General features: G+C 38.1%; 2 protein-coding genes across 3 annotated transcripts in view; both read right to left on the minus strand.

The window, feature by feature from the left end:
• Nucleotides 1–10,816: 10,816 nt before the first annotated feature.
• rab32b (RAB32b, member RAS oncogene family) lies at nucleotides 10,817–16,353 on the minus strand (the record flags this gene model as incomplete). Its single annotated transcript, XM_084096849.1, has 3 exons — nucleotides 10,817–11,516; nucleotides 14,510–14,787; nucleotides 16,140–16,353. 3 exons carry the CDS (start codon nucleotides 16,351–16,353, stop codon nucleotides 11,379–11,381), a joined length of 630 nt encoding a protein of 209 aa, XP_083952975.1. The 3' UTR covers nucleotides 10,817–11,378.
• Nucleotides 16,354–16,401: 48 nt separating this feature from the next.
• grm1b (glutamate receptor, metabotropic 1b) overlaps nucleotides 16,402–21,759 on the minus strand; it is a 29,512-nt gene continuing 24,154 nt past the window's right edge. The window contains exon 9 of one of the 2 annotated variants that reach the window (XM_084096055.1): nucleotides 16,402–19,768. In XM_084096055.1, the coding sequence (XP_083952181.1) occupies nucleotides 18,943–19,768 (826 nt within the window). In that variant the 3' untranslated portion in view covers nucleotides 16,402–18,942. The remainder of the gene's footprint in view (nucleotides 19,769–21,759) is intronic. The other variant, XM_084096056.1, reaches the window with a different exon arrangement.

The following is a 21,759-nucleotide window of genomic DNA, read 5'->3' on the forward strand; positions in this document are numbered from 1 at the left end:
CCATAGACGCGGTGGTGGAAGACGTTGCGCTGTTGGTGAACAAATTGGATACGAAAATATAATTGCAGCGTCAATGATGAACAAAGCTGTGGTGGTTTTCCTTAAAGATGAAAGTTTGGTGAGTAAATTAATTGAAACTGGCATTTGGGTAAATGGAGCGTGTTGTTTCACCGTTTGTGTCACAATCTGTTAAGAGTCACGATTTCTAGTGCCCCCCTTCATATTAAACAGTGACATTGTTGAGGTTTGGAAAAATCAGAGAAAAAGAAACTCAACTGGTAGCGTAGTTGGTAATCGTGCGGAAAAGAGAGAAAATTTGTGTGTGAGAGGATGGTGATAAGGAAGATGAAGAGCGTCTAGTTACCAAAGGTTCTGACAAATGATGCACAAAAAACTGGGCAGATTTTTTTTGTTGTTGTCCCAGTTAACTGATACTACTGATGAACAAGATGACATGGAGGATGATGATAACTTTTCAGAAGCATAAGATATTCCAACCTATTCTTTCTCAAATTGGTGAAGATTAATGACTCCTTGGATGCGACATTTGGAAAAAACTATTGAGATTAGAGAAAAAACATGTAATGAAATTGAGAAGAAAAATGGCCCTTGAAAAAGTTTGAACAACTCCTTAATGATGAAGTCACTTGGGGTGTTTTCTCTGTCTTATTTCTTGAGCTTTCCTTTCTTTCAATGGGGAGTATTAAGATATAGGAACAATTAACATTAATGGAGGAAGGGATGGTAAAAGAAGAGCAGCGTTGAAAGAATATATTGAAAATAAGGATATGGACATAATTGTCTTACAAGAGACAAATAGTGACATAATGAGATAGAATGTAAAAGTGCTGGGGAGGGCTTTTTTTTTTAAAGCATGGCTCTAATAATAAGGGTGGTGTTGTTATTTTGTTCTCAAAGAAAATTAGCATGACTCTTGTATCAAGAAATTAATTAGAGAATTTTGGGTGATGACTGGAATTGTACATTAGATTTTACCAGAATGGAGATAACCATGTCCTCTTTCTGCTACTTGTTTAAATAATGTAATAAGCAATTTTGATTTGTGTGATGTTTGGAGATTACAACATCCGGTAGAAAAACAATATAGCCTACTTGGTGTAAGTCTTCAAGTGACCACATCAGCTTTGCTAGGTTAGATAGTTTTTATATTGATAAAGACTGGTGTAATAGAATTTTAAAGGCCTGTATTTACCCGAATGGTTTTTCAGATCATCATTTATGTATGACTGTTTTTCATTTACAAAAGATAAGATGTCATAGTTATTATTGGCATTTTAATGTAAAATTGCTGATGCTTTCTGTTGTGAAAAATGTAATTTATTTTGGGCAAAATGGAGAGAGCGAATGACTGATTTTGCTAATGTTGTGCATTGGTGCGATGTAGGAAAAGCACACATGATTTTTTTTGTCAAAATTATACAGCTAATGCAAATTATTATTATTGTAAAAAAAAAACTGTTATGGAATTAGAAAATGAAATCCAATCAATTGAAAGAAGGATAATTAAGCGAAATGGTGAATCAACTGAAACACTGAATGAAAAAAGGAAAGCTTTGGCCTCACTTTTTCATGAATGAGCTAAGGGAGCTTTAATAAGAGCTCGTTTCCTTTCTCTAAGAGATCCATCTGATGCACCAAGTTCTTTCCAAGTTTTGAGGGAAGGAGCACGGAAGTCAATGCTACATTTAAAGATATCAGATGGAACTGTGACAACTAATCCTAAAGAAATTAGATAAATGGTTATTGATTTTTATACAGAACTCTTTTCAGACGGTCCCTGTGACATTGGCTGTATGGATGACCTTTTTAAAGATTTACCAAAGTTGACTGATAAACAGAGGAATCAACTGGAATGTGAAATTGATATTGATGAAATAACAAAAGGCTGTTAACCAGCTATCCATTGGATGTGCACCTGGAATTGATGAACTTCCAGCTGAGTTTTATAAACAGTTTTGGTACTTATTAAAAGACGATTTGCTTGAGGTTTTTAAATCATCTTTCAGGAAAAAAGAACTGCATGCCAACAAGCTGTAGAAGAGCCGATTTGTCTTTGTTACCAAAGAAAGGTGATCTTGGTCTGTTAAAGAACTGGAGACGAGTGGCAATTTTGGGTATGACTATAAAATCTTAGCGATATGTCTTTCAAATAGATTACAATTGTATTTAGAACATATAGTAAATGGTTATCAATCTTATTGTATTCCTGACAGAACTATAATGGATAACATCTTTCTTGTTCGTGGTTTAATATATTGCAAAAAGAGATGGTTGGTGACAATATTGGAATATTTGCAGTTGATAAAGAAAAGGCATTTGATTCAGTCACTTTTATTTGTTTAGTTCCCTTAAAGCTTTTGGTTTTGGTGATCTTTTTATTTCATGAATCAAACGCTTATATTCTGGTGTTTCTACCATGTTAAAGGTTGGAGGAGGGCTAAGCCAACCAGTGTCAGTACGTAGACAAGGCCGTCCTTTGTCAGGTATGTTATATTCTTTAGCCATCGAACCGTTGCTTCGTCATTTGGGAAAATTTTTTGGATGGCTTTCTAATTGATGGACAAAAAGCTAAACCTACGTTTTCTGCCTTTGCTGATGACATTACTGTGTTAATTAAAAGCAAAACAGATGTGTTTGTTTTAAAATAAGTTTTAAAGAAGTATGAAAATGTAAAGTGAAGGTTTTTATTTTAGGAAATTGGTCTGGAGAAGAGCCACCAGCCTTGTGAAATGGGGTAAAGAAGGCCTGAAAATATTGGGTATATTTATTTAGGAACTGATAAATATATTCAGAAGAACTGGGAAGGAATGATAAGATGTGTGACCGTTTGTCACGGTGGACATGGGTGATGCCTCAGTTATCATTTAGGCGGAGGCAAACAATCTGGCTGCTTCAGCACTTTGGCATAAACTAAATGTGTTGAATCCACCTGATGAAGTAGTTCATTTACAACAAAAGAATATAAATGACTTCTTTTGGCCGGGTCAGCACTGGGTAAAGTCTGCTATTTTATATTAACCAGTCAGTGAAGGTGGACAAGGCTTAATAGATATAAAAAGCAGAATCAAGGCTTTCAGGCTGCAGGCAGCACAGAAGTTGCTGTACTCTGGAAAAATCTGTTAGACTGAGACAGCTTGTTCCTTAATACGCAGTATGAATTGGTTTAAATATGATTTTAATTTGTTTTTAATCAGTCTGAAAGACATTGAATGGAAGGATTTTTCTCATCAATTTCGAAAGTGTGGAATTCTGTTTTTCAAGTAAAGAGAGATTCAAACCTTGAAGGTTGGATGGAAAAAATGAACCACTCTTTAACAACCCCATAATAAATGTGTTGGAAATGAGAAGTTTGCAAACTTCATTGGCGAGAGCAGAATGCACATGTCTGTCTAATCTAAAGAATGGAAACAAGTGGAAAAATCCCCAAGAATTGAGTTGACATTAAGACTGTGAAATTTATGGAAAAAATAATGAAGGATTTTTTTTCAGTTCTTCCTTCAATCCAGACAAAGTATAAAAGAAAAAAGCAGTGGTAAACGAGGATGAAATTAAAGTTTTTCTAAATTTCAGATTTCTATAATGGAAAAAAAGGATCACGTCTTGTTTTCTGTGAACACTGAATGTGTTTGAAGACATTTCAACGAAAGCTTTGTATTTATCATGTGTGAAAGTCTCTCATTCACTGAACTGAAGAGTTGTAAAGAATCAAAGTGGTTGGATCTGTTTGGGCAAGTCTCATCTCCTATGATGTTGGAAGTCCCTGTATAAGTCACCCATTGAAAAACTGCAGATCTTCAGTGGAGGATTCAGCAATTGTGACGAATAGATATTTGGCACGTGTTGACCCACTGTGGGGAAAAATGTTCTTTTTGTGGTCATGAAGAAACTCTAAAGCATCTATTTTTAGATTGTTCTAGGTTAGATGGTTTGTTTCAGATTTTAAAGAGGTGGCTTATAACACTTGGAGAAGATATGGATGAAAATATAATTATATTTGACCCAAAGTATGTTGCCACAGATTCTCTTTAATTTTTTGGTAAATTGGTAAAGCAAAGCTGGCAATATGGATTACAAGGAAAAATAAGCAGAAGGATAGTGGAACGACTGTACCTGGAGTTATTTTAAAGGCTTTTTGTTTCTGCAAGGATTAAAGCAGAGGTTGGAAGTTAATTAAAAATTTGGTTGCAAATTAGTGAGTTTTGGGGACAGGCAGAAGTGTTGTGTGTGTAGTTGATCAAGAGGAGATTTTATTCCTAAATCTGTATTTTTTTTTATGTAAATTTTTTGTGAATGTATTGATGTTAATGTAAGTTCTGTTCTAGTCTATAGGCTAATGCAATTGCATCAATTTCTGGAGATTATCATCGCTGGCAACAGTTTTCTTTTTGAGACATGAGTGATACTGAGTTTATCAGATCATCTGGGAGCCTTGGTCTGGGTACAAAATATTCTCATTGAATCCCGTGGGAGACTCATTTGGCACTTCCCACCTGTAACGGCTGGTGTCACTGTTTCCGGATGCTTCCGGAGGGTCGAACCTTCGCCAAAGAGAAGAGGGTCTCCTCTCAGTGTCTCAAGAGTTTAATGTTGTAATTTACAATCCAACGCTAGTGTGTAAAAATGCTAAATAATACATTTGCAATCATTTTTATATTGGTTGCATCATCACGTTATAGAACTGCACATTCTGGAGAAATTGAGATTTATGATTTATTTATTTATTTTCAAATACAAATCACGATTCTGAACAAACAATTAAACAAAATAACATGTAATTAACTAGAGGTTCTGACAAAATGTTAATTGCTGCAGTCTACTTAAAATGTTTAATTAATAATGAATTATTTTAAAAAAATGGTTTGATTCAATGACTCACTCATAAATACTTGACTTGTTTCATTACTGGATGAATCAGAGTTTTTAAACAAATCTCTTCAATGAATGATTCAATGACAAATACATTTTTAAGTCATTTATAACAATGTAATTGATACAATTATTTGAAGCGCCAAGATTCAAAAGGATTTGCTCTTTTGATCAATTTCATAGACATATAGTCACACAGTGTTTATATCCGAACTATAAACTTTTATTCCAGTAGTTCTGTGATCATTTTAATATTTGTAACAGAAATAACAATTCTGTGATGTTGAAAAGACTGTTTGTGAAGCTGTTTCATACCTTAAAGGTTAATAGACATAGCTGAATCGAGATCCCGATCTTTAACGATTAATCATGCAGTTCTTTATAATAGCTTCAAACTAATCTCAACTGTACTTTTTTACATTTGAGTTTTTAACATTTTTACTATATATTGTGGCCAAAAGACAAACCTGTTTAATTTTTGCAACAAACAAAGTCAGATAAACTATTACAGCACATTTTACTACAGCACAAATAGGCTACTGGGCTTCCTGAAAGCACTGAATTAAAGGACAGTATGTGTTTCACCCTCTAGATGGTGCCATAATCATTCTTAGATGCCCAAATTAACATTGCCAAAAATGAGGTTCAGAGGTTCCTCATATGCTGGATTTTAAATGAAAAGAAAACAATCACTATATCCAAAAAGACAATTATTTATTTATAGCATCATCAGCAATATTCTGTAATGTTTTTTTTTTCTTTGTGCAGTAGTGAAAATTATTTTGCATATTTTCAATTTAAGTATTATCAAAATACATTATCAGCATAGCATTTATGAAATTTTTTCATACACCTTTTTTTTAAAGCCTAAAACTTATTTTTGCTTATGAAAATCCCATATTTTAATGTCAACCCCAACATTTAATGGCTTATCAAGCACAAAAACACAACTGAAGTGCAGAAAGGTCTTGTTGGTTTGCAGTAGAATAATTTTCAACGCAGCTCTTCATGCATCCTGTGGATTCTCTTCTGTCCAGCATCCCTCCTTGTGCGATTCTCAGTCTCCGTACGTCAGCAAAGTCATCATCCGCTTCTCCATGAGGGCCATCTGCTCTCACACATGGAGCTGCCGCTTTACCCACCAGACACAAATGCAGTGCCTTTTGTGTCCTTTGACACAGTTTGTTAGGGGTAAGCTGTCTTGTGTCCAGGGAAAAGTTGATGGGAATATGTAGTAAATTATTTATGATCCGATTTATGATCCGAAAAAGACCGGAAAGGGTTTGATATTCAGAAATTAATTTGCCCCTAAATTTCGTTGACACTTTGGATGACAATGGCAATGAGACCAATACAATAGTATTTAAATTTGTATTTGTCACTGACACACTTTACCCCACAGATACCAGTTTGGGTTTTATTTAATAATTCATTGATTTTTAGCCAGACAGTTTTCATGGTTTATACATTAGAAAGTCTCTAACATGTATAAAATATGTATCATGTATGTGTGTGTATATATATATATATATATATATATATATATACATATATATATATATATATATATATATATACATACATACATACATTTAGTTAATAAAAATACTATTTTAGCTCAGGTCCATTTATAAAATGCAAATAAATCAAGCATTGCGTTAGTTCTGGCAGGTCATGTCAGTCAAACTCACATCAGCTGACTCTCAGCTGATCCACGTCTACCAATAGGGATACGATGCCATCACAGCATCCCTATATAAGGTCCATTCAGTATTATCAGCAGCTTTATTGCATTGTTTAGGAGCTAGTACCCTCCTCCATCCCCAGCTCCTCTCGTTCAGTCAGGACTTGGCATTCTGAAATTCCTCTTCAATTCAGACTCAGTTTTCTTGAATTATGTTGTTACATTAAATTTTTGAACATTAATGATATCGGCAATACATTTATGTTGGTTCTGTTCTGTTTACCCTAAGGGGGGTTATTGCTGCTCTTATTCATGCTAGGCTGCATAGATGTGCGGGAGTTCTCGCCCAGAACAGAATCATAAACCGCAAATCCAAACTGTATGCTAATTTGTCTATAATCTTTGACGATAGTGGTCCTGTCAGAACTGATGTTAACAAATGGAACCTTATAGTAAAGTGTTACCAAAATTCTATTTAATAAACTTTTTTTCATTAAATAATTCTATAAAAACCACTGACACATCTTAACCACTCTCTCCAAGTGGATAAATTGCTCTTTGTCTCAGATTAGGCAAAGCAACCTAAGCCATATGAGAAATGTGTCATTGGCTGACATTAATGCTAATCAAAATTAAATAAACTTCTGAATTCTAAAGTTTTTGAAATATATTATACATGTAATATTTTTGTGCTTATTATTTTAGTATTTCCTACAGATATTCCTTCACTCTGCCTCTGAAACTAGGTCTGAAGTAGGACACAGGCTGCTTTCTGTTTTTCCTCTTAGCAAAATATCCACTTCAAATGCAATCAGAAACAGTTATAATGCATGTGCATCCATCAGAGCAGAACATTTCAAGCAGTATGAATCAGTCACATTTGATACAAAGTACCAAAGAAAATCTTAAAATTTTATGTGCTGAGATTAATTATAAAGACTGCTCTACCAGGACAGATGTATTCACTCCACAATATTTGTAAACAACTGCAGCGGAGGGGCTCAAATAAGTGGTATGTAGAACAGATCCCTAGACGCACACCAAGGACGCTACAAAGTAAAACTACGGGACAGTGCGGAACAGATGGGAGAGTAAAAATATCTGCCCTCCTATACGCACCATGTCAGCAAAAACCTGCCTTCAGGCTCAGCGTTCGCATAATTGACTCAGAATAAGACCACGACAGTAATGAGAGAGACCAGAACGAGACCAGCACAGTAATGAGAGAGACCAGAACGAGACCAGCACAGTAATGAGAGAGACCAGAACGAGACCAGCACAGTGGTGAGAGAGACCAGAACGAGACCAGCACAGTAATGGGAGAGACCAGAACGAGACCAGCACAGTAATGGGAGAGACCAGAACGAGACCAGCACAGTGATGAGAGAGACCGGAACGAGACCAGCACAGTAATGAGAGAGACCAGAACGAGACCAGCACAGTGATGAGAGAGACCAGAATCAGACAGCACAGTAATGAGAGAGACCAGATGAGAGAGACCAGAACGAGACCAGCACAGTAATGGGAGAGACCAGAACGAGACCACCAATGAGACCAGCACAGTGATGAGAGAGACCAGAACGAGACCAGCACAGTAATGAGAGAGACCAGAACGAGACCAGCACAGTAATGAGAGAGACCAGAACGAGACCAGCACAGTGATGAGAGAGACCAGAACGAGACCAGCACAGTGATGAGAGAGACCAGAACGAGACCAGCACAGTAATGAGAGAGACCAGAACGAGACCAGCACAGTAATGAGAGAGACCAGAACGAGACCAGCACAGTGATGAGAGAGACCAGAACGAGACCAGCACAGTGATGAGAGAGACCAGAACGAGACCAGCACAGTAATGAGAGAGACCAGAATCAGACCAGCACAGTGATGAGAGAGACCGGAACGAGACCAGCACAGTAATGAGAGAGACCAGAACGAGACCAGCACAGTGATGAGAGAGACCAGAACGAGACCAGCACAGTGATGAGAGAGACCAGAATCAGACCAGCACAGTGATGAGAGAGACCGGAACGAGACCAGCACAGTAATGAGAGAGACCAGAACGAGACCAGCACAGTGATGAGAGAGACCAGAACGAGACCAGCACAGTGATGAGAGAGACCAGAATCAGACCAGCACAGTGATGAGAGAGACCGGAACGAGACCAGCACAGTAATGAGAGAGACCAGAACGAGACCAGCACAGTGATGAGAGAGACCAGAATCAGACAGCACAGTAATGAGAGAGACCAGATGAGAGAGACCAGAACGAGACCAGCACAGTAATGGGAGAGACCAGAACGAGACCACCAATGAGACCAGCACAGTAATGAGAGAGACCAGAACGAGACCAGCACAGTAATGGGAGAGACCAGAACGAGACCACCAATGAGACCAGCACAGTGATGAGAGAGACCAGAATGAGACCAGCACAGTAATGAGAGAGACCAGAACGAGACCAGCACAGTAATGGGAGAGACCAGAACGAGACCAGCACAGTGATGAGAGAGACCAGAATGAGACCAGCACAGTAATGAGAGAGACCAGAACGAGACCAGCACAGTAATGAGAGAGACCAGAACGAGACCAGCACAGTGATGAGAGAGACCAGAATGAGACCAGCACAGTGATGAGAGAGACCAGAATCAGACAGCACAGTAATGAGAGAGACCAGATGAGAGAGACCAGAACGAGACCAGCACAGTAATGGGAGAGACCAGAACGAGACCACCAATGAGACCAGCACAGTAATGAGAGAGACCAGAACGAGACCAGCACAGTAATGGGAGAGACCAGAACGAGACCACCAATGAGACCAGCACAGTGATGAGAGAGACCAGAATGAGACCAGCACAGTAATGAGAGAGACCAGAATGAGACCAGCACAGTAATGAGAGAGACCAGAACGAGTAATGAGAGAGACCAGAACGAGACCAGCACAGTAATGAGAGAGACCAGAACGAGACCAGCACAGTGATGAGAGAGACCAGAATCAGACAGCACAGTAATGAGAGAGACCAGATGAGAGAGACCAGAACGAGACCAGCACAGTAATGGGAGAGACCAGAACGAGACCACCAATGAGACCAGCACAGTAATGAGAGAGACCAGAACGAGACCAGCACAGTAATGGGAGAGACCAGAACGAGACCACCAATGAGACCAGCACAGTGATGAGAGAGACCAGAATGAGACCAGCACAGTAATGAGAGAGACCAGAACGAGACCAGCACAGTGATGAGAGAGACCAGAATGAGACCAGCACAGTAATGAGAGAGACCAGAACGAGACCAGCACAGTAATGAGAGAGACCAGAACGAGACCACCAATGAGACCAGCACAGTGATGAGAGAGACCAGAATGAGACCAGCACAGTAATGGGAGAGACCAGAACGAGACCAGCACAGTGATGAGAGAGACCAGAATGAGACCAGCACAGTAATGAGAGAGACCAGAACGAGACCAGCACAGTGATGAGTCCACTGTAAATAATCCACTTTCTACTGAATTTTTCAAAGAATCACAACTCATCTTTATCAAAACACAATGATGCAACAGTGCCTTCTCGTTTGCTCACAATACTCACATGGAAATCTGCCAGAATATGTAAACGCGCTACACCTGTACAACCTGTCTGGCAGCGCTAACAGATGGGAAGTGCTTTGGGCCTAGATGGGAACATTTCTTGTGCCTCTGGGGGAACACAATGCATTGCGCACCATCAGACCTGTACTACTTGATGATACGAGCACATAAACACATTCAAACCCGCTCTTCCATCCACAGAATTCAGAATCTGCTGGCAGCTGATGCCTACAGTCAGTCCAGGCTGGTATGGAGGCTTGAACACAGTATTGTTTGCTCAATATAGTACAGATCTCTAGGGGGAGTATCAGAACGCCAGAGTTCTTAACATTCCCTCAAAAATGCACAGCAAAAATGGGTCATGCTCGGAACTGTTTCCTATTTCTGTGACATCAGCCGTTGTGTATGGAAGCTCCCCTTTTGTGTTTGATCGCTCCCTTGACCTGGATAAATAATCATTGTATGAGGGATATTTCACTTCTACATTTTATATATTTGATTATTTAATAAACTGGATAAATAGGGCAGGGCATTGGCCTATATTAGAGTCTGTTTTCTAACTTCTCAATTAAGTTTGCAGAAATGTCTGAAAATGATGCACTGAAATGGAAATTCTGATTTATTTGTCAAATAATGTAAAAAGAGCTTTAAGATCACAGATTTATTAATATGCGATCTGACTATATTCTGAGGCATTTACGCTTGATGGGACAACAGAGAGACTCTACGGCCTGATGAATTTTATCCTGAAGATACTTTTATTTTTTTATCAACTTATTTCGATTTTTTTTCCCAAACCCATTCTCTCCATATTGCTATTTTCCAAATAAACAAATTAACAGTTCTGACAAAATATAGGCCATGTCCCTGTGCACAGTTCTTTCTGAAGAGAGAAACATAATGAATCTGGCATCTTGACAGTATTTCTGTTCACTTGATGAATTGTTTTAGGCGTACAGCGTAAGTGTGTACAGCGGATCTCAGTTAGTTTCCTTCCCTGCTAATGTATTTAATAACCAGTAAGCATGTAGCGGATTAGCAGTGAAAATGAGACGCATCGCCACAAGGGTATTTATTAGATACTCATCATGGTACTCGATCATGGCCCCAAAATTGTTCAGACGAGTATTAATCATTGAAAATAAAATACAAATACATCTAAAATACAAATTTCAAAATGATATACTGTACAGAAAGAATGATATACTAGAGGTGGACTATAAAATCAGCAGCAGGCAGAATTGGTCTTTGTCTGCTGTTTCAGGTTTATCTGCATGGTCTGCTCTTCTTTCACTGACTCCTCATGGGTCTTGAGAATGTGCTTCACGAGGAATTTAGCAGCTTCATCCACATTGATATCCTCCTAAAACAAACACAACAGACAAAACACAAAACTTTTATTTTAATTTAATTTTAAATCTAGGTGGACAAGTAGTGACATAATTGTATATTTTGGATCATATTTTGTATTGGCTCATCAGTGTGTATATATATATATATATATATATATATATATATATATATATATATATATATATATATATATTAGTTCAAAAATGAAAATATATCAAATTAAGTTTTATGACATTCCAATAAATAAATACAAATTGTTGTAATTATGTGAATTAAGTAGTATGAAAAAACCCTGGTTCCGTGAAGGTTGAAAAACATCTCAGGTTCCCCTGAGATGAACCTGAGAATGAACCTGAGAATGAATTCCCCAGGATGAATCCCCTGAATTCCCTGAGAAGGGGAAAGAGACACTGCGTCATGGAGTTGACACTATGGGGATGCCCTCAGCGTCACTGGTGTCTGAGCATGTGTACTAAACACTCCAATTTTATTGGTTTACGGCAGTCTATGATGTCAAAAGCTCTAATAACGTGCATGCTATGTCAATACTTAGACAAAGCTCTTAGGGAGTAGCTTATCAAAGAGAGTAAATCAACTACAACCTTCAATGTACCACTACTTCAAAGGGGGAGAATATCACCTCCACTTTCATCAGAGGAGAGAGTGGCATAAAATAAATGCCAAAACTCTTGCCATTGCAACTCAACCTCTAGGGAAACTGCAGGGGAGCTTAAGCTCTACTTATTCACCTTAAAGTCATACGGAAAGAGTGATTAACCCTATTTGAGCAAAGAAACTATCCAGGAACCACTAGGAGACTCCATACACTCATCTGATCAGAGTGCGGAGTTTCGTGAATACCTATCACAATTCTATCCTTCCTGCTCTACCTCACGGGTATGTTGAGGGCAGTTCATGTTTTTGCTTAAGTGCTCAAACCCTTAGTAATTAGTCATTCAGACTATTTACTACTTCTGCCTCTCCAAGAGAGAGCCTAATCCTTAGTCCTACTCAGGGAAGCAATGCAATGCATAATGCAGTATGCCCATTAATTCTCATTACCCAGACTCTAGGCCCCAAGTAAGCTGCAGGGGAGCTTGAGCCCTACTTTGAGACATCAATGTAACTGGGGGAGAGCAGCTCGAACCCTGCCTTGAGTAAAAGTGCTCTACCTAAGATCCACTACAGCTAGCGCCTCATTTTTTTCTTTCTTTCTTTTAACACCAGACCATATGTGACAGCTAACAAGCAGGGACGCATCACAAGTGGACTTTCTCTATGTATTAGCATTGTGGACCATAGTAGAGCACACTTTCAAAAGGGTAACAATATCCCTACTTCAAGCCACAATATTAATTGGAAACAGAGGTAAACGAAACAGGGGGAATCTTGTGAATTGCCCATTGTAGTTCTGTCCACCCTGTATCTTTAAGAGCAGATTAGGTAAGGAAGCCTGCCAAATGCTAAAAACTTAGCCTTACAGGCCACAACCTTCACTATTTCTGCCCTTCCAAGGGGGAGCCTAGTCCTTATTCCTGTTCAACAAAGGAGGGAGAGTGAGAGCAGGGCATTATACAGTGTGCCCACTACCCCTGTTACCCAGACTCTAACCCCCAGGAAACTGCAGGGGAGTTAAGGTTCTACTTCAAAACCCCAATATAACTGGGGAAGAACAGCTGAAACCTGCCTTGAATAACGGTGTCACGGTCACCAGCTGGAGTGCCCTGGTTGTTCACTAGAGGGCACTCCACCCCAGACAACTGCCACTCAGTTTTGGACTTCTTTTCCCATCATCCTTTGCCCAGGCTCATTAGCACTCATTGCCTTCAGCTGTTGCTCATTAGCCTTGTTCACTCTGTCTATAAAAGCTTGGTCAATTCAGTCATTCATTGTTAATTATTGCCATATGTCACTCTACAATTCTGAGCGTTTCCTTGTTTCATGTCTTTTTTATTTTATTTATTTACTTTTTTTCACTTCCTGTCCGTTATTCTGGAATACCCTTTTGTCTGTGTTTATTCCCCTGTTGTTATTGTTTCGATTGATTGCCTGTGTGTTAGATCTTTTGCCTGTTTCTGGATTACGTCTTTGGATTACCCTTCAATAAATTCTGCATTTGGATCCTCACCTTTCGTGTCTGTGTGCAGTATGTGAAAAGTCACACAACCTAAATTATATGACAGATAACAAGGAAGGATGCCAAAGGGCGAACCACCTTTACTCATTAGTACTGTCACCATGGTCTAACACCTAACCAAAGGGGAGCCATATTCCTGCTTCAGAACCCAACAATAGTTGGGGAAGGAGGTAAATAAAGCATGGTTCATTCACCATGCTCTACCCTAAGGGTACTTAAGCAGCTATCACAAATTTAGCAAGCAAGGCTGCTTAGAGCTGCTGCTCCTCCGAGAGGGAAGCCTACTTCTGTACTTTGCCAAATAGGAAGGGCATAATGCAATGTGCCCAGTAACTCCTACCCAGGCTGTAATCCAAAAGGAGCCGCAGGGGAGCTCAGGCCCTACTTAAAACCCCAATGTCATCGGGGGAGAGCAGCTCATAACTGCTATAGCCAGCAATTAGTTTAAGTAGAGTAGATTCAGAATCCAATAATAATGGGGAGTTAGATAAACGAAAGATAGGGAGATGTGAATTTCCGCAGTTCTGTTCAACTTGCTCTTCCTTCAAGGGGAAGCCTACTCCTCTATATTAACCATAGAGGGAGAAAATGAAAGCAGTGCATAATATAGTGTGCCCAAAAACTTATGATCACCTAGGCTCCAACCCGAGGGTGCCACCGGGGAGCTTGAGTCCTACTTAGAAAACCCTGCTCATGATGTCATAGACTGCCATCAGCCAGTAAAATGGCCGTGCTTGGTACACTTGTTCACCATAGCGCCAACTCAATGATGCTGCCTCAAAGTTCCACTTCAAAAGGGAACCCCAGCTTCCTATCCTAAATGTATAGTCTAAATATGGAAACTTGCATGATAAAAATCCAGTCACCTTTGCTGATGTCTGAAACCATCCAATAAAACCCTTCTCCTGGCAGATGTTCTCCAAAAGAGAGGTATTCCTCTGGCACAATTTAGTCTCATCACATTTATTGGCCAGTAGAACAGTAGGGATTGGACAGCCATTTTTCAACATTACTTGGCAATCAAGTTCATGTTTCCAGTTCAGCGCTCCATCCAATGTTGACCCGTTTGTCACGTCATACATAACAAATGCACCACTGCATCCCTTGAAGTACACTCGGTTCAGTCCCCTCACACGCTCTTGACCTAAATAAATAACAGCAAATAAAAACATTTTTAAAGCAAATTATGGTCCCAATTCTCCAGTTTCATGGAAAAACAGACACTGATCAGCTTACTTGCATTTCGGATATCATGTAATTGTTGCCTGGTGCTTTGTACTCAATAAATATGAAAGTGAAACTGTGCCATGATTTTTTTTTTTTTTTTTTTTTTTACAAGTGTTTAATTTCTGTCTTATTCTGCTCCTATTAAACATCGTATATATTTTAAAATATTGCTGACTACTTACAAAGCACTAAATGGTTTTGCTCCCCAGTACTTGAGCGAGCTCTTAACACATTATAGTCCTTCACGTCTACTGCAATCTCAAAACCCTGGTCAGTTGATAATATCTAGAATATCAAAATCAACTGCAGGCGGTAGATCCTTCCTATTTAGCACCTAAACTCTGGAACAGTCTTCCTAACATTGTCCGGGAAGCAAACACACTCTGTCAGTTTAAATCTAGACTAAAAACGCATCTCTTTTACCTGGCATTCATATAGAACATTATACATTTCTATTATTCAAATCAGTTAAATGATTATTAGGCTGCATAGATTAGGACAGCCGGAACCGGGGACACTTCCTATAACACCGGACATACTCGTTACATCATAAGAAGAATGGCTTCTACGCTAATGTTAGTCTTGTTTATTCCTATGTTTACTGAAGTCAGCCGGATCCGGGCCGTATCCAGATCAGATGGTGGACCTGCACCTGGACCCATCCACAACGCATCCCTGAAGTGCCAGCCTCATCATCCCTGTGAACTCCTCATCGTCACGACAGCCATCGGCACTGATCCTCAACAAACTCGTCTCCATACCGGCGTGACTCCGACTTCCAACCAGATGGAACTGGATAAATATTCTGAATGTTCCGATCCAGTCTGACTTTTGACCTGCAATGCTGCCTGGATCATAATCATACACTGTTCGCTCGTTGCCCAGAGGAGAACTGGCCCCGACTGAGCCTGGTTTCTCCCAAGGTTTTTTTCTCCATTCTGTCACCTGATGGAGTTTTGGTTCCTTGCCACGGTTGCCCTGGCTTTTGGCTTGCTTAGTTGGGGACAATTAATATTCAACAATATTATTGATCTGCCTTACTTAATGTGGACGATGACGCAATTTTCTTCTAGAAACAAACTTTGTTGTATTATTTTCATGTTCGCTATATAAATAAAAGTGACTTGACTTGATTCCATTTTTCTCATGATGCACATTAACATGATTAGTTTTATGCACTGATGATCTATTATGACAAATCAAAATAACAAATGTAATCTACATAATTCTATTAAAATAATTTTGTTTAAACAAGGTAATACGACTTACCTGCTATATCCCAAAGCTGTAATCTCACCCGTGTGTGACTATCCCAATCGATCACCTTCATAGAAAAATCCACACCTATAGTCACTTTCAACTCCTCGTAGAATTGATTTCTCACATATCGTTTGACAAAGCTGGTTTTCCCAACTTTATGGTCTCCAATCACTAAAATTTTAAATAAATGTTCAGTGAATCTTAATTCTGAGTCTCCTGACATTTTCCTTGGATAGTTCTAACAAATCTCATCTGCAACAAATGACCTAGTTCAGGTTTATTCTGCCGTTGAAATCCCTCTCTTGTTTTCCAACTACCTAACACAGACAGTTTCCATACCAGCATCAAAACGATAAAACAAAGTTACATAAAACAAATAAGTCACATAAAAGGTATAAAAGGCCATTTTGAGCATTTCAAATGCAAAAAACATGCATAAAGTGACAGTGAGACGGACGGGTGTTGTAGACAGTTCTTTAACATTGTCACATGAAAGCAACAACTAGTCACATTTTGGGAAATTATTAACTAAACACCTACTGCAGTAACAACCCTGAGAGCTTATTAACATTGTACAATATTTAACATAAACCCAATAAAACATGCTCACTATTATAAGCAATTCTGACAAATACAGAACTATACTGTATATTTAATCTGTAGAAACATGTAGTTCATCTACATCTACAGTATGCAATAGGACACCGATGATTCTTTTCAAAAATATAATAGCACAAATGTTTAAAGATAAACAATAGTTTCAAGACTATAGTATGCAATCTGACAAGATCAGAAACAAACACATATTGCATTGCAAAAGAAAAAAAAAACGTACAGCATAATCATTAATATCTAAAAGTTACAACAACTTTCTATAATTGCATAAAAAGTTACAATTCTATTAATAATAATAATTTAGTAACCATCAGGTCATAGAGAACTTAAATGGTCATAACAACACGAGGATATAACTGTCTACGGGTATGAGGCACACATATGAGGACTCATGATACATTCTGGTGAAACTGCCGTCGGTGGCCCTGTTGAGCATTAGGGGTTCTTGAATCTTCATTAACACACTATCTGTATGAAGCATATAAGTATTCGGAACTGATATGAAAACTTTCAACCAACAATAAAGAGAAGTTACTAAATACAGGCATTGAAACTGAAAGATCAATATTGTCTACTGAAAAGGTCTATGTAATAATACAAACTCTGGCTTTAAGTTATGACCATTTAAATCCAAAGCTATAAATATTTACATTACTTCATAACTGTACAAAATCACACATAAATGGAAGACAATTAATATATACACTTTCTATTGTACTTCAAACACACAAACTATACAAAAATTACATAAAAATAATACAGCATGGAAAAATACAGTTAATATTGACATTGGCACTTAAACTCTATTAATTGCTACTTTGTACTTGTAGGCATTGGTTATCTACACTTAGTTTACAGCATACATACACTGCATGATGTGATGCTTTAACTAGACCTAAAACTGTTTGATAATCATGTTCATTTAATACAGTCTCAGTTTTAAAATCTAGTTTATAAAAGTCATGTAGACTGATTGTATAAAACACATAAAACACATAAAACATTAAATTGTCACTCATAAGAGTCACTGCACATTTTTAAAATTTCTAAATCTTCAGCTTCTTCTAAATTTTCTGCTACAATGGTTATTTTCTGCTGGTCCTTTAGATATTTTGATCTATAATTAAAAGCTTAAACAGCGCAGAATATACAGCATTACAATGACTGGTGTTGTTTTCATGTCAACTACTGCTGCCATACTAAAGCAAGTGATAGTGACAGAAATCAAAGGGATCCTGCATGTTTGGGTTTCTGCTTTTACTCAATCCAGCATTGACATTAAGGTCCAAAATTAACTTTCTTTTTCTTTCTTTTTTTGGCCACACCTGCCAATTGTGGGTGAATTGTGAAAATGTACCTGCTATATATAAAATCATAAAAAAAATATTTCATTGCTTGAAAAAACAAAAAATAAAACAAAAAAACCCCACACATTTTATTTCAGTTGGTTGCCAAGACAAACATTTCCTATTTTAATTTAGTTTAACTTGAAGTTTAACTAGCTACTATAATAACTCAAATAAAAACGATATAAATGCATAAAAAGCAACTAATATAAATTTCAAAACACAACAAAATTACCAAAACTTTAAAATGGAAAGTTAAACATTTATTGAAAAATAAAAACTAATTAAAATTATATATCAATAACTTTTTTGGCCACACCTGTCAGTTGTGGGTAAATTGAGAATATTTAATGGCCATTAAACAGTAGGCTATTTTGTTTTATTGTTGGTTATTGTAAAATAAAGCTAAAATGATACAACATTTTTGTTACTTGAAATAAAATAAACATTAACTGAAATAAAATAAAATAAAATAAATAAAAAATGTAAACTTTTTTTATTTCAGCTGGTCGAAGAGTAATAATACAAACTATAATAGTATACCAATGATACTAAAATAGCAAACACTGGCTCATTGAAAATAAATACATTGTGCACAAGCTTCTCCATGCCTATATGAAACTTTAAAAGATGTACTGGCAAAATTTGACTTGCATTTGGCACTTGTTAATTTTGGACCCTGGTCAACATACATCCACTTCCATACAGTTTCTTTAAATGCTCTGCTATCAAACAAATATAATATTAAAGCTCTCCAGTGCAAGCGACTTAAGTCACACCATTGTACAAACTAGTAGCTATTATTTCACAATAGCTGACATGATCTCTTAAAATAAATGTGTTTCAATGTTTCAAAGGGTCGAGGAGCTTTGCTTAAAGTCTCTGAGAATGACGGACGCGTACGTCACACTCGGCGGCGTGCATAAGATGGATTCAGACACCGGGGAGTTGGGAACGGGGCTGCCCGAGCCGAGAGAATCACGAAACGGAGAAGGTGGCATCAGATCCAGAGAGTCCTCCATTGACATTTTGATCTGTACCAACTCCTCCTCATCATGGATCTGTGCATTGTCATACATGTAGCCATGAAGAAGTCCAAACTGCTCATTTTCATCCTCCTCCAAAGGGGAGACAGGCTCGTCTGGGTAAGCACCCAGTTGCATGGGCAAAATCGGATGTGGATGCAATGTTTGGGGTTGAAGCGGCAGCATCACCCTGTTGCCTGGCTCAGGCAGGATTATGATCTCATCCAGATCAGGTATGAACTTGACCATCTCTTGCTGAAAGTGGTCTGCAATAACATGTTGGGGGAAAACACTGTTTTTTTGTGGCACGTGTTGCTCAGAAGTGTAAAAAGTCAGATGGGGGCCCACCTCCTTCATAGGCTTGCTAACAGGCGACAGCCTGAGAGCCATCAGAGGAGGACTGCCCGAGGGATTGTATCTTATCGGGTCGCCCTCGTCCTCCTCGGCTACATTGTATAGAGTCTTGGTGCTTAAATCGGAAAACTCCATGCCTGGGTTATTGTAGGTATTAGTTAGGGGTTTGATGACAGCCGTCTGATTGGATCCGGCTTCCTGCCTCTTCACATGTACAGACAGTCTGTGCCACATGTGTTCCCCTTTCGGAGGATGTCTTGAACCTGGTTCAGACCATGACACAGACTTTCCATTAGAACTATGAACAAAATAAAGACGACTGTTATTTCACAGGAACCGAGAAAGGTGAACACAAGAACAACATTTCTCGTTCGTGTAAAAAAAAAGTTTGAACAAGCAAAAATTATGCTGAATATTATTATTATTATTATTATTCAGACATCTAGAGTATCCTTACAACATTTATGTTTACAGGTGGGTGGAAATCTTATATGACCAAAATCCTAAATCACAGAATAATTAATTTTATATTACATAATGATTTACAGTGGGGACCAAAAGTCTAAAACTAACTTAAATGTGGTATTTTTCCACATAAACCTGGATCATGTGACTCTTTGTACAGACAGTCAGACGTTTTTCTATTAAATGCTCATTGGAACATGGAGAATATGATCATCAGGTTTTGTTCAAATCAGCTCCAGTCCCGATGTCATTAAAGGGATAGTTCACCCAGATGAAAATTATTCCTGATTTAGAAGTCCAAAAAATCATAAAAGTAATCCATACTACTCCAGGGGGTTAATAAAGGCCTTCTGAAGTGAAGCGATGGGTTTTTGTAAAATATAATTTTATATTTTCACAATAGAAAAATATCCATATTTAAAACTTTATAAACTAAAATATCTAGCTTCCGGCAGATGGCCTACACAATTCGACTTGAGCCTAACTTCTGATGCGATGTATGACGTAGGATGTAGCATAAGCTTAGACGCCTCTTGCAGTTCAAACAAACAGGGCTGGGCAACAAACTCAGGCTCCTCTTTTCTTGTATCGAAATCTTCCAATATTTCTTTAAAAAATTCTTGTTATAGACTATCCTTTGTGCTTCCGCGTTCGTCAGTGCGTCATGTCAGAGGTTACTCTTTTGGCATAAGTCGATTTGCATAGGCTGTCTGCTGGCAGCTTCTTATTATAGTTTCTAAAAAATTAAATATGGATATTTTTCTTACAAAAATGCATCGCTTCACTTCAGAAGGACTTTATTAACCCCCTGGAGCTGTGTGGATATTTTTAATGATGGATGGATGCACTTTTTTGGACTTCAAAATCAGGAGCTCCATTTACTTCCATTATAAAGCTTGGAAGAGCAAGGATATTTTTTAATATAACTTGAGGGTGAGTAAATAATGGTTTTCATTTTTGGGTGAACTATCCCTTTAAAGTAAAACCAAACACTAAAAGATTCAGAAATTTGTGGAAAATTCAATTAAACTTTTCACTCAAAGATTACGCTAATTAGTCGCAAACTCATCACACATACAATTTGGGTGAGAAATTATGCCCAAACGATCGTTTAAAGTCATTATTAATTGTGTTAAATGAGAAAAGCAACAAATAGACATTACAAAAATTAGAAAGAAATATTTTATTTGATTTAACATAGAATTTATTACACATACATTTTTAGGCTACAACAGCCATGATTTTTTTCAGGAGCTGCATCTGAATTGGTATTGAGATATCTTTGAAGACCAAAACAGTTTGGTTACCAACATTCTTCAAAATATCTTCCTTTATGTTGCACAAAAGAAAGAAAGTCATACAGATTTGAAACAACATGAGGGCGAGTAGCCTAAATGTAGGCTAAACAAACAATTTTCCTTTTTGGGCAAACTATCCCCAGTATTTGAAATAATTTTTTTAATGAAATGAAACTATAAAAGCGAAATGCATATAAGTTGCGAGTTATGCATATAACTACTAGTCCGCTGAACTAAACGTAAAGGGACCAGCCACAAATTATCCCCATGTTTTCAAGGGAGCAATAGCCCCTGGCTTAAAGCTGCTGCGGTAAGCACGGACTGAGCCACCGTCACCGCAGTGACATCTAGTCAGTAAAACTGAACAAACGTGTGCAGCGGTGCCCAACTGGCCACCACACAAATGTCCTCTACAGACACCCCTCTAAATAGCGCCCATGATGTCGTCATGCCTCTTGACGGCAGAGCCAACACTTCACTCTTGTATGCACTCTTCTCTTACAGTGCATGGAGATCACCAATGTGC

The sequence above is a fragment of the Abramis brama genome, assembly GCF_963993115.1.
Source record: "Abramis brama genome assembly, chromosome: 21".
Classification (NCBI taxonomy): Eukaryota; Metazoa; Chordata; class Actinopteri; order Cypriniformes; family Leuciscidae; genus Abramis; species Abramis brama.